Source organism: Mirounga angustirostris, unplaced genomic scaffold (genome assembly GCF_029215605.1).
Source record: "Mirounga angustirostris isolate CCGP_5_RB_7025 unplaced genomic scaffold, mMirAng1.0.hap1 SCAF_9, whole genome shotgun sequence".
NCBI classification, from domain to species: domain Eukaryota; kingdom Metazoa; phylum Chordata; class Mammalia; order Carnivora; family Phocidae; genus Mirounga; species Mirounga angustirostris.
The window spans coordinates 116,599,520-116,611,943 of record NW_026991717.1 but is presented as its reverse complement, the minus strand read 5'-3'; the positions used below and the strand labels follow the sequence as shown (position 1 = coordinate 116,611,943).

Below are 12,424 nucleotides of genomic sequence, written 5' to 3'. Positions count from 1 at the left end.
GTTAACATTTTTTGGTGTAGGAAAATAGATGGGTAAGAGCTTTTCACATCAATAATTCTCAATTAGAGGACAGATGAGCACGTATCTTCCAGGGAGGCATATTGGAATCACCTGTGAAACTTTTTCAAACTATAGAGACCTCTTCACTCTCTCCCCAGAGATTCTAAAATATCCAATATCTTCACAGGGGTGCAGTCCCATTTAAGAACAACCACTGCAGTAAGCTGGGGTGGATAAAAGGGTTGTATACTGAGGCTTTGAAAGAGGTAGTAAGGGAGCAATGGGGAGACAAAGAATATAGGAAAGGTAGAATGACAAGGCAGCAGGGGTGGTAAAGAGAGAAGAGAAGGGCTGAGGGACATGGAGGCCTCCACCATAGACAACTAGATCCTTTTGTTTTGGATGTGACTATCAGTATGAGTATGGTGCTGAAGACAGTAGGGCAAATATTTGGTGGATATTACTTATTTGTTTCTTCTAAGTATTTCCTTTCCCTCCATTCAATCAGGTAGCCTAGTCAGTTCTGGATCACTGCTTCAGGGGCAATGTGGAAAGTAGAGAAAGACCATCAGACTTACTGGATTTTGTCTTTGAAAAGCCTAAGAAGATCACTGGAAGACAGTTTGTGAGAAGATACAGAAAAATGTGGAAAAGAGGGAGGGGGATAGTGATTCTCTTCAGATTAGAAAGGTTATTTCCCTGGGCTGGCAGAAAAGAGAGAAGTCTGTGGGTTCTGGAACAGTTGGGATCCTGGCCTGGCTTCCTGGGAGGAGGTAAGATCCAGAGAAGTCTGGGACTATTATCATTTTCAGTTTTTAGATTACAAAAGAACAAGGCTTGGTGAAATTAATTAACTAGCAAAATGACAAAAAAGCTATTAAGTGGTAGAACTAGAACTTGAACCCAGTCAGTCAGGGATATCTACTGACATTGACACCTATCTTAAATATTGGTTAACTAAAATTAGAGGGTAGGGGTAGAGAGAAAACTACAATTTTTATCCAGTTGTGAAAAAGCAACTGCTTACCATTTATGTCTAATTATTCTGCAAAATAATACCTTTGTGACTTGAGAACAAGCCTGGCTTTCTTAAAAATTTTTGGTCAAGGGATGATCTTATACCAGTCTAAGTATCCTAGGAGGTTTTCATCTCACCTAGACTCTAAAATTTCCTATGGAATGAAATGGCTTTGGAGATTAGAGACAACCTATTTCTTTCTTAGTTTTGCTCCTTTTCATGATTCCATGTCACAAATTCAATCCTTATGCCTAGAAAGCATTGCCCCAAGCTAGTCCAGAATCACTCACCATCCAGCTTTTTCAGTTTGGGGACTCTCTTGGTCGCCTCTTCAATCCAGTTCCCGTCAGCAGAATGTTTCTCTTCCAAGGGATTGCCTACAAACACCAGGTCTTCCAGGCACGGCAATTCTGCCAGCTTCACAAATTCAGCTACAAGTACAAAGAATACATTCTATAATAAAATGGAAAATTCTCCTGTTATGATTTTGGGGATTGAACTCCAGTATCACTAGCCCTCAGTTTGTGACTATTCAGAACAATTTGTTGTTTAAGATTTTGAAGAAAGTAAGGGAAATTATACCATATGAAGTCATTCTCTGAAGACATTATGGAAAGGGAAGGAAAAAGAAGACATACCTCTTCTACCTTTATGCTAGCCTAAGGACGGGATAAGAAAAGGAGATGAGGTTCAGAATCACAAAGAACAACATATCATCTCCAGCGACAGGTCTTCTCTATGCTGTATTGCATCAGTATGGGTTAAATCAAATTTGTCTCCAACCATTCCCTCATCTTCGAATTCTTTATTTAAAAGAAGATTTATTTATTTGAGAGAGAGAGTCAGCATGGGGTAGGGGTCAGAGGGAGAGGGAGACACCGAATCTCAAGCAGACTCTACACTGAGCACGGAGCCTGATGTGGGGCTCAATCCCACGACCCCGAGATCATGACCTGAGCTGAAATCAAGAGTCGGAAGCTTAACCAGCTGAGCCACCCAGGTGCCCCTCATCTTTGAATTTTTTTTTTTAAGATTTATTTATTTATTTTAGAGAGAGAGAGAGCAGGGTGGAGGGGCAGAGGGAGAGGGAGACAGTCTTAAACAGACTCCCCACTGAGCACAGAGCCTGCAGGGCTTGATCTCACAACCCCGAGTTCATGACCTGAGCTGAAACCAAGAATCCAACACCTAACTGACCAAGCCACCCACACATCCCTCATCTTTGAATTCTCAAAGCAACACATTCACACACCTACTGAAGAACTCATTACACAGTTTATAAACTACTCTTTCCCCCTAAGTTGTGAATTCCTTGAAGGCATGGACAGTGTACTATTCAACTATGTATCTCAAGAGCCTGGCATAGCTCGTAACACTTAATAGGGCTTTGGTAAATGCTCAATGAATAATGTACTATAAAAAAACAAAGTCATATAGATGGCAAATACATATTCCATCCAAGAATTATTAAATTTAAACTGATTCCATTCAGCCTTTGGACTATAATTTTTTTCCATGATGAAGAGGACCAGGATCTATTCAATATAATCATTTTAAGTAAATATTTAAATGTAAATTTCAAGCATTCAGCTGAAAGATAGGAACTCCTATAGCTATTTCCCTGTGTGCTTAGAAAGAAATGTCCCCATTTTGCATCTTGTTCTCTGTTGGGCTATTTTCTATAAACAGGAGGTAGAAGGTTAGCAAAGAGCCAGCTTCAGCTTACCCCAGTCTTTCACTAGGTTATTAGACATGTAGAGAATCTTCAATTTCTTCATTACATGGATCCCTTTCAACTTCTCAATAAAATTGTAGGAGATCCACAGTTCTTCTAATGTGTCCCCTACTGCTTCCTGAAAAAGAAAGCCATTTTGGTTTACAAGCTTATTTTCCTCTGTCCCCTTTCTTATAAACATAAAGACAATGGTCTTCAGAGAGAACTGAAACCCACCTGTCCGTTGGCAGGGGGGCTGAGGCTATGTGGGAGTTTTTTCTCATTAAGGCAAGTACAACATTTTCTTCCTCTCTTCAAACTGATATGAACTAAGAATAGCTACTGAAATCACCAAAAGGGGAAATAATAGCACTATTTTATCATTTTTATTGAATTATATAGATTTCAAATTATTTCCCTGTATTATATGATTTGATCCTTATAATATTTAAGATAGGCAAAGTAGCTTATTTGATTTCCATTATAGAGATTAAAGGCATTTTCTAAGATCACAATGCTATCAAATAATAGAGCTAGGTCTAAATTTCAGGGGTTTTGTTTCAATATTTACTACAGAAACTTTCAAACACAAAAAGTTGAAAGAATCTTATAGCAAATATCTATGTATCTACTACCCAGATTCTACCATTAACATTTTACTATTCTTTTCCTATCACATATCTGTCCATCTATCCATCCACTATCTATCCACCAATTCCTCTTATTTTTTTGATGTATAAAATTCAGTTTAAAACCCACAGTCTTTCCATTACAGTATAAAGATCATGCTGGCTCTTAAATGCTAGATATAATCAATGTGGTACAAAGACTTTTCCTTCTTTTATAGACATAAGACAAAATGTAATGATTATTTTCTTTATAAAAAAGAAATGAGGGGGGCGCCTGGGTGGCTCAGTTGGTTAAGCAGCTGCCTTTGGCTCGGATCATGATCCCAGGGTCCTGGGATTGAGCCCCACGTCGGGCTCCCTGCTTGGTGGAGAGCCTGCTTCTCCCTCTCCCTCTAACTGCTTCTCTGCCTACTTGTGCTCTCTATCTGTCAAATAAATAAATAAAATTAAAAAAAAAGAAATGAGGGGCACCTGGGTGGCTCAGTCAGTTAAGTGCCCGACTCTTGATTTCAGCTCAGGTCATGATCTCAGGGTTGTGAGATCAAGTCACGCATCAGGTTCCGCGCTGGGCATGAAGCCTGCTTGGGATTCTTTCTCTCCCTCCCCCTTTGCCTGTCCCCCCCCCCAAAAAAAGTTCTAGGCAGGAACAATTACATGCTCAATTTCCTCCTATCCCAAAAGAATTTACCTACATCCACATGGTAACGTCTAGAATGTGGGGCCTAGGTCTATGTCCTGGTCACTTTCCCTTCAAAGACCGCAGAGAAAATAAGTGTATCCTGGATAAAGATTTTCCATACTGGTGGAACCAGGGGGAAGCCGAGAAGGGAGTGGCCTGAATTAGTCTGTGTGCCATCCCAACTCCCACAATTCATCATAGTTTCAACTTTCGGAGTTGAGAAGAAACACAATTCAAAGTAAAAAAAAAAAAAAAAAGTTTAAATCAGTCTATCCTGGCACTCATATATCAGAACTTTGTGATTTAAGCAAACCCCCTCATCTAGTAGTATTCTGATATCTTCTACCAAAGGACCTAATTAATATATCCTACCTTTCAGAAGAGGGGAATCAGTCTTCAAACAATTTAAGCTGTTTTGCATACATTTTCATCTCAATGCATCCCTAATCATCTCATGTTGCCAATTTAGAAAGTATGAGGTAGCAGGAAAAATACTGACTAAATATGGATTAGAAGATTTAGGCTCAATTCTGGGTTCTGCTGCTTAGGTTTGTTTTAGTTTTGTTTTACCTGTGCACGTGAGGACTCTCGGTCAATTTCACATAGCCAATTTGATCAATTCTCCAAAGAACCAATTTGCTGAATTTACTTGTTCACTGATTTACTGAAAAACTGTTCACTTATAAATTATAGCAATTTGTTTTATTTTTTTTTTAAGATTTTATTTATTTATTTGACAGAGAGAGACACAACGAGAGAAGGAACACAAGCAGGGGGACTGGGAGAGGGAGAAGCAGGCCTTCCGCGGAGCAGGGAGCCTGACGGGGGGCTCGATCCCAGGACCCTGGGATCATGACCTGAGCCGAAGGCAGATGCTTAACGACTGAGCCACCCAGGCGCCCCAGCAATTCATTTTAGATAGGATAAGATATGATATAAATTGGGGCGCCTGGGTGGCTCAGTTAAGCGGCTGCCTTTGGCTCAGGTCATGATTCCAGGGTCCTGGGATCGAGCCCCATGTTGGGCTCCCTGCTCAGCGGGGAGTCTGCTTCTCCCTCTGCCTCTCCCCCTGCTTGTGCTCTCTGTCAAATAAAGAAATAAAATCTTGGGCGCCTGGGTGGCTCAGTCGGTTAAGCGACTGCCTTCGGCTCAGGTCATGATCCTGGAGTCCTGCACTGGGCTCCCTGCTCGGCGGGGAGTCTGCTTCTCCCTCTGACCCTCCTCCCTCTCGTGCTCTCTGTCTCTCACTCTCTCTCACAAATAAATAAATAAAATCTTTAAAAAAAAAAAAAAGAAAAGAAAATCTTAAAAAAAAAAGATATGTTATAAATTCCTTTAGACAGGGTAACTTTTGACGATGTCTGTGATGTTTTATTCAAGTACTAATTTAGTTTTAGTTTAGTTTTCAGCCATTTGGATGTAACTGTTTTGCCATTACCAAATTGCAGTGCACTTGGGGACTTTGCTTGGCAATATGACTTTGTGGAATGAGAATTTCCTATGTATACTGACTTACTAATGTATAGATTTTGGATGCCCAGAGCATAGTTTTTTCAATATATTTTCAATCTATTCCACTGTCTATTATACTTCTGTAAATGTAAGGATTTACTAACCAGCTCAATTAGATTACTATTTTTATGCGTTCTAATCATTTGAGAAGTGATTAGTGTCTAAATTATGAAACTGAATTCTACAAAGATGGACTGACAAAAACAACAGTTGAGATGAAACAGCTGTATATTAAGACTAAATTAAACCTTAAAGAAAAATTTTAAAGGTGTTGAAACCATTCCAAGCAACATAATTTTCTATATATTTGTAAGGAGGTAATAGTGATAAGATTTGGTGAAGCAATCTGGTGACTATCAACTAGTAAACCTGGCTAAGTTTGTGTAAATCAGTTCAGTGGAATCTGTCATTAAATACACTGGCTCTTTGGAGAACTGGACATGGAGTAAACAGGTATTTAGCAAACTGGTCTGCTTCTGCATGCAAACAAATCATTCCTCCTCCTAGTTTCTTACTCTGTAAAACGAGGAGGTTGGCATATTGAGATACCATTTCACACTCATTAGGATGGCTACTATCAAGCAAATGGAAAATAACAAGTGTTGGCAAGTATATGAAGAAATTGGAACCCTTGTGCACTACTGGTGGGAACGTAAAATGGTACAGCTACTACAGAACAGTTTGGTGGTTCCTCCAAAAATTAAAAAATATGATCCAGCATTCCCACTTTTTTTTTAAAGATTTTATTTAAAAAAATTTTTTTTAAAGATTTTATTTATTTGAGAGAGAATGAGATAGAGAAAGAGAGCATGAGAGGGGGGAGGGTCAGAGGGAGAAGCAGACTCCCTGCCGAGCAGGGAGCCCGATGAGGGACTCGATCCTGGGACTCCAGGATCATGACCTGAGCCGAAGGCAGTCGCTTAACCAACTGAGCCACCCAGGCGCCCTAAGATTTTATTTATTTATTTGACAGAAAGAGAGAGAGCACAAACAGGGGGACTGGCAGGCAGAGGGAAAAGCAGGCTCCCTGCTAAGCAAGGAACCCAATGCGGGACTCAATCCCAGGACCCTGGGATCATGACCTGAGCAGAAGGCAGCTATTTAATGAACTGAGCCACGCAAGCATCCTGGCATTCCCAATTCTAAGCATACACCCAAAAGAATAAGCAGAGTTTTGAAGAGATATTTGGATACCAATGCTCACAGCAGCATTATTTACAATAGTCAAAAGGTGGAAGCATCCATTGGTGGATGAATGAATAAACAAAACAAAATATGGTATATACATACAATAGAATATTATTCATCCTTAAAATGGAAATAAATTCTGATACACACTACAACAAAATGAACCTTGAGGACATTATGCTAAGTGAAATAAACCAGTCACATGAAGACAAATACTGTATGATTCCATTTACATGAGGTACGTATAGTAGTCACATTCATAGAGACAGAAAGTAGAATGGGGGTTTTAGAACTGAGGGGAAGGGACAAGGAAATTATTGTTCAATGGGTACAGAGGTGCAGTTTTACCAGCTGAAAAGAGTTCCGGAGACGGATAGCATTGATGGTTGCACAATAATACAAATATGCTTAATACCATTGAACTGTACACTTAAAAATGGTTACCATGGTAAATTTTATGTTATGTGTATTTTGCCACAATAAAAAAAAGGAAAAGAAATGAGGAGGTTGGACAAGAAGTTCTCTAAGATCCCTTTCAGCTATTAAAGTTTATGATTCTTTGAGGTCAACAAACCACTATGTACTGAAAACAAAAAAATGTCTGTTCCGTAAATAGTATTACATTGGAAGTTATAGGAATGGGAAGGGCTTAATGAAGTGCTGTAAAACCTCCATTTTGGACCACATAAAATGATGATGATTATTATTGTTTGCTTTTTATATAAAGTAATGAATTCAGATAACATAATGTTGCTTAGAAGTCTTTAGGAAGATCTGGGGGGCGCCTGGGTGGCTCAGTCGTTAAACGTCTGCTTTCCGCTCAGGTCATGATCCCAGGGTCCTGGGATCGAGCCCGACATTGGGCTCCCTGCTCTGCAGGAAGCTTGCTTCTCCCTCTCTCACTCCCCCTGCTTGTGTTCCCTCTCTCGCTGTGCTCTGTCAAATAAATAAATAAAATCTTAAAAAAAAAAAAAAAGAGGGGCGCCTGGGTGGCTCAGTCATTAAGCGTCTGCTTTCGGCTCAGGTCGTGATCCTGGGGTCCTGGGATTGAGCCCCATGTTGGGCTCCCTGCTCAACCGGGAGTCTGCTTCTCCCTCTCCCACTCCCCCTGCTTGTGTTCCCTCTCTCGCTCTCTCTGTCAAATAAATAAATAAAATCTTTAAAAAAAAAAGTTTTTAAGATCTGATTCATAAACAGTTAAGAACTGCTCGTAGGCAATTGATTATAAATATACAAAACAAATAGCTTTTATATTATAAACAGGAAGTGAATAGAGAGAAATTACCTCATTCATCGAGCAACAAAAAATATAAATTACCTGGGAATACATTTTTGTAAGAAGTGTACAGGCCTTATACGAATTAAAACTAAAATTCTACTGAAAGAAAAAAAAATCTAAATAAATCTGCCTATGAGGAAAGTCTCATTATTTTAAAGATACCAATTTTCTCCAAATCAATCTATAAATTCAATGTAATTCTAAGGCTTCCAAAGGGAATTTATTTTTGTGAACTTGATAAACTGATTTTCAAGTTCCTCTCGAAGAGTAAATGTCTAAGAAAAGCCAACAAACATTTTGAACAAAGAAAGAGGACTTATCCAAATAGGTATCAAAACATATTATAAAGCTAAAGAAAATTAAAGCAGCATGATATTGGAGCTGGAATATGTAAGTAAAACAACAAATAGAAAGAAACCTGGCCATCCAGGAACCCACCCATGCATACACAGAGTTTAGTAGGAGGCATTTACAGTGGGCAAAGGAGATTTTTCAACATATGGTTAACCATTTGAAGGAAAAAAAATAAGGTTTGATACCTGCCTCATACAACATATAAAAATAAACTCCAGATGGATTAAAGATATAAACTTTAAAAATTTACACTTAGGGGCGCCTGGGTGGCTCAGTTGGTTAAGCGACTGCCTTCGGCTCAGGTCATGATCCTGGAGTCCCGGGATGGAGTCCCACATCGGGTTGCCCGCTCAGCGGGGAATCTGCTTCTCCCTCTGACCCTCCCCCCTCTCATGTGCTCTCTCTCTCTCTCAAATAAAAAAAAAATAAAATCTTAAAAAAAAAAACCCAAAAAACTACAGAAGTACTAGAAGAAAATATAACACTATATCTAGAAGTAAAGACCTTCTATATAAGATACAAAACATAGAAGTCATAAAGTTTGACAAATAAATTTGACAAAATTTTTTTTTTAAGATTTTATTTATTTATTTGACAGAGAGGGATAGTGAGAGCAGGAACACAAGCATGGGGAGTGGGAGAGGGAGAAGCAGGCTCCCTGCAGAGCAGGGAGCCTGATGCAGGGCTCAATCCAGGACCCTGGGATCATGACCTGAGCCGAAGGCAGATGCTTAATGACTGAGCCACGCAGGCACCCCAAATTTGACAAATTTTAAAATTCCATTTGGCAACTACAAAAAAAGTAAAAAGACAAGGGACAAACTAAGAAAAATACATTTAATAATTCTGAAAACTGGGTTCCCTGGCTGGCTCAGTCAGAGGGGCATGTGGCTCTTGATCTCAGGGTTGGGAGTTTGAGCCCCTTGGTTGGGTGTAGGGAGTACTTAAAAATAAAATCTGAAAAAAAAATCTGAAAACTGTTTGCATTAAATTGAAGTGTGGAATCTGCAATCAGATTTCCTAGATTTGACTATCTTGGCCAAGTCCTCCACCCCTTCCCTCTTCTTCCCTCCTACCCTCCGCCACTCTTCCATCATTTTCTTTTTTGTTTATCTGTTCATCCATAGAGGTACACTTGGGTTGCTTCCATCTTTTGGTTACTGTGAATAATGCTGCTATAAACATGGGTAAACAAATATTTTCCTTGTATTTTAGGGGGAATCATCTGTTTGTTTCTTTTTGGGTAAAGAATAACATACAAGATAACAACAAACAAACAAACAAAAAACCCCACACAGTACAAATAAGCATAAAAAGAAAAGTGTTTCGCACCCCACAACTCTTCCTTTCTGCAGAGGCAACAGCTATCACCAGAAATATTTGTGTGTGTGTAACATATTTGGTCCAACATCTTTGTTCATGTATGTAAGTATGAAAAACTCCTAGATATAGAATAGCTGGGACAAGGTAAATACATATTGAAGACTGTGATAGCTACTAAAAACTGCTGGTCTCAGCAACAGTGTTTAAGAGTGCCTGTTCACTATACTTGGGCACTTTACATAAATACCTGAGACCAAGTGTCTTTATCCTGAAATGAGGATTTTTTTTTAATCTTAAAATGAGGACATTATCTACTTGTGAATTTCAAAGGAGACAATGCATATAAAGAGTCTGCTACATAGTTAATAAATGTTAACAACAGTTACAGTAATATTCTCAACAATGGATATTAGAAATATTGAGAGTGCTTAGAATTCAATAAGAAAAAAATAAAGCCAATAGAAAAATGGGTAAAAACTATAGTTGGTCAATTTCCAAAAGAGGAAACATACATAACAAATATATAGGAACACGTTCAAAGTCACAACTAACTAAAGAATACAGATTAAAACAACACAATACTCCATTTTTACCTATCATTTTGGCAAATATTAAAAAAATGGATAATACTCATGGATATTAAGGGTGGAGGGGATAATCCTCACCCATATACCACTGATGGAAGTAGAAACTGGCACTAGCATTATAAGAGCAATTTGAGGTACCTATCAAAAATTTAAATGCACACAAATATTCTCAGCATTTCTACTTTCAGCAATCTAGCCTATATAAACATTCAAATAACTGTTGAAGGATAGATGTGTGAAGATGTTCACTGCAGCATGATTTGTAATAACAAAAAAAAGAGACACCCCTTCCTCAAGAAAATAATCTAAACACTCAGCAGTACTGGAATAAATACATTGTTATATACTGAAACTGTGTAAAACTATAAAGCTATTAAAAATTAATGCATGGGGGGGCGCCTGGGCGGCTGTCAGTTAAACATCTGCCTTGGGCTTAGGTCATGATCCCAGGGTCTTGGGATTGAGCCCTGCATTGGGCTCCCTGCTCAGCAGGAAGCCTGCTTCTCCCTCTGCCCGACACTCCTGCTTGTGCTCTCTCCCTCTCTGACAAATAAATAAATAAAATCCTTAAAAAATAATAATAATGCATTTGAGGGGTGCCATGGTGACTTAGTCTGTTAAGCATCTGCCTTCAGCTCAGGTCATGGTCCAGTACTGGGACTGAGCCCCATGTCAGGCTCCCTGCTCAGCAGGGAGTCTGCTTCTCCCTCTGCCCCTACCCCTGCTTGTGTGAGAACTCTCTCTCTCTCTCTCAAATAAATAAATACAATCTTTAAAGAAAAGAATAATGCATTGGGGTGCCTGGGTGGCTCAGTTGGTTAAGCGTCCCACTCTTAATTTTGGTTCAGGTCGTGATCTCGGGGTTGTGAGATCGAGCCCTGCATTGGGCTCCACACTCAGCGAGGAGTCTGCTTCTTTCCCTCTTCCTCTACCTCTGCCCCTCCTCCAGCACATGCTCTCTCTAAAATAAATAAAATAAATCTTAAAAAAAATACATTAGATCTTTATATTTTGACATGGAAGGATATCCCTGATACACTGTTGAATGAAAAAGCAGAAAAAATATGCCCTATATATTATCAGTACAAACATATATAACGTATATATACACACACATACACATGCACACACACACAGATATCTATAGGTAAAAAGAGGAAAGACTTTCACAGTGTATTTCATATATTTATGAATGGCTTGATTTGTTTTTTTATAATTAACATATATTACTCTTAGAATTAAAAATTTAACCTAATAGTTTTTGTAATTAGGAATATATTGAGTCACTCAGTAAATATTTAGAGTGCCTACTACATGTATCAAGCACTAATATAGATGCTGATGAAAAAAACTAATGTACTCATTAGGATTCGTGTGTGTGTGTGACATGACAGAAAGAGAGAGAACAAACAAATGAAAATTTCAGATAATAATAAGAAAGATGAAAAAAATTATAAGTAGTTAGAGTTATTGCCTAGAGGGCTACTTTAGATATAGAGTAGCTGGGACACTTTTGTGGAGGTGACATCTAAGCTGAAGTGTGATGGCCAATAAGGTAGAAATCCAAAGTAACAGAGTTGTTAAGGCAGAAGAAATAGCAAGTACAGAGTCTTCAGGTGGGAACAGACTTGGTGTGTTCAAGGAAGAGAAAGACCAGTGGCTGGAGATTACCAACTAGGAAGAAGAGTAATATGGACTGAGATCTGAAAGGAAGGCAAGAGGCCAGATCATATATACAAATGGGCTTGTCAGTTTCAGGACATTTACATTTGTTGTCCCACCTCAGTCTGGAGCACCAGTTCCTTGGTCAGCTCTGTTGCTTACATCCTCACTTCCCATCCATCTATGCTCTTGTATATGCCTTATTTTTCTTCATTGCCTTCATCACCACCTGTATTATACAATCTATTGTATATGTACCATACAAATATTTTCTAGTCTGCCTCCCTCTACCGTAATGGAAGTTCTAGGAGAGCAAGGACTTCATTTCATATTCTCTGTATCTCTAATGCCTAGAACAGCACCTGGCTTAAAGTAGGCATTCAGGAAACATACTAAATGAATTTGTTAAATGAATAAATAACATGAAAAAATGATCTTTACATATTAAGTAAAAAACAAAAAGAGATGCAAAACAATAT

At 38.8% G+C, this 12,424-nt stretch overlaps 1 protein-coding gene across 1 annotated transcript in view; it reads right to left on the bottom strand.

Moving 5' to 3' along the window:
• The window catches only part of DNAL1 (dynein axonemal light chain 1), a 37,817-nt gene that overhangs the window by 5,038 nt on the left and 20,355 nt on the right, over window positions 1–12,424 (bottom strand). Inside the window, exons 6-7 of the mRNA XM_045901177.3 lie at window positions 2,745–2,871; window positions 1,309–1,449 (exon numbers count right to left, since the gene is read on the bottom strand). Of these exons, the coding sequence (XP_045757133.1) occupies window positions 1,309–1,449; window positions 2,745–2,871 (268 nt within the window). The remainder of the gene's footprint in view (window positions 1–1,308; window positions 1,450–2,744; window positions 2,872–12,424) is intronic.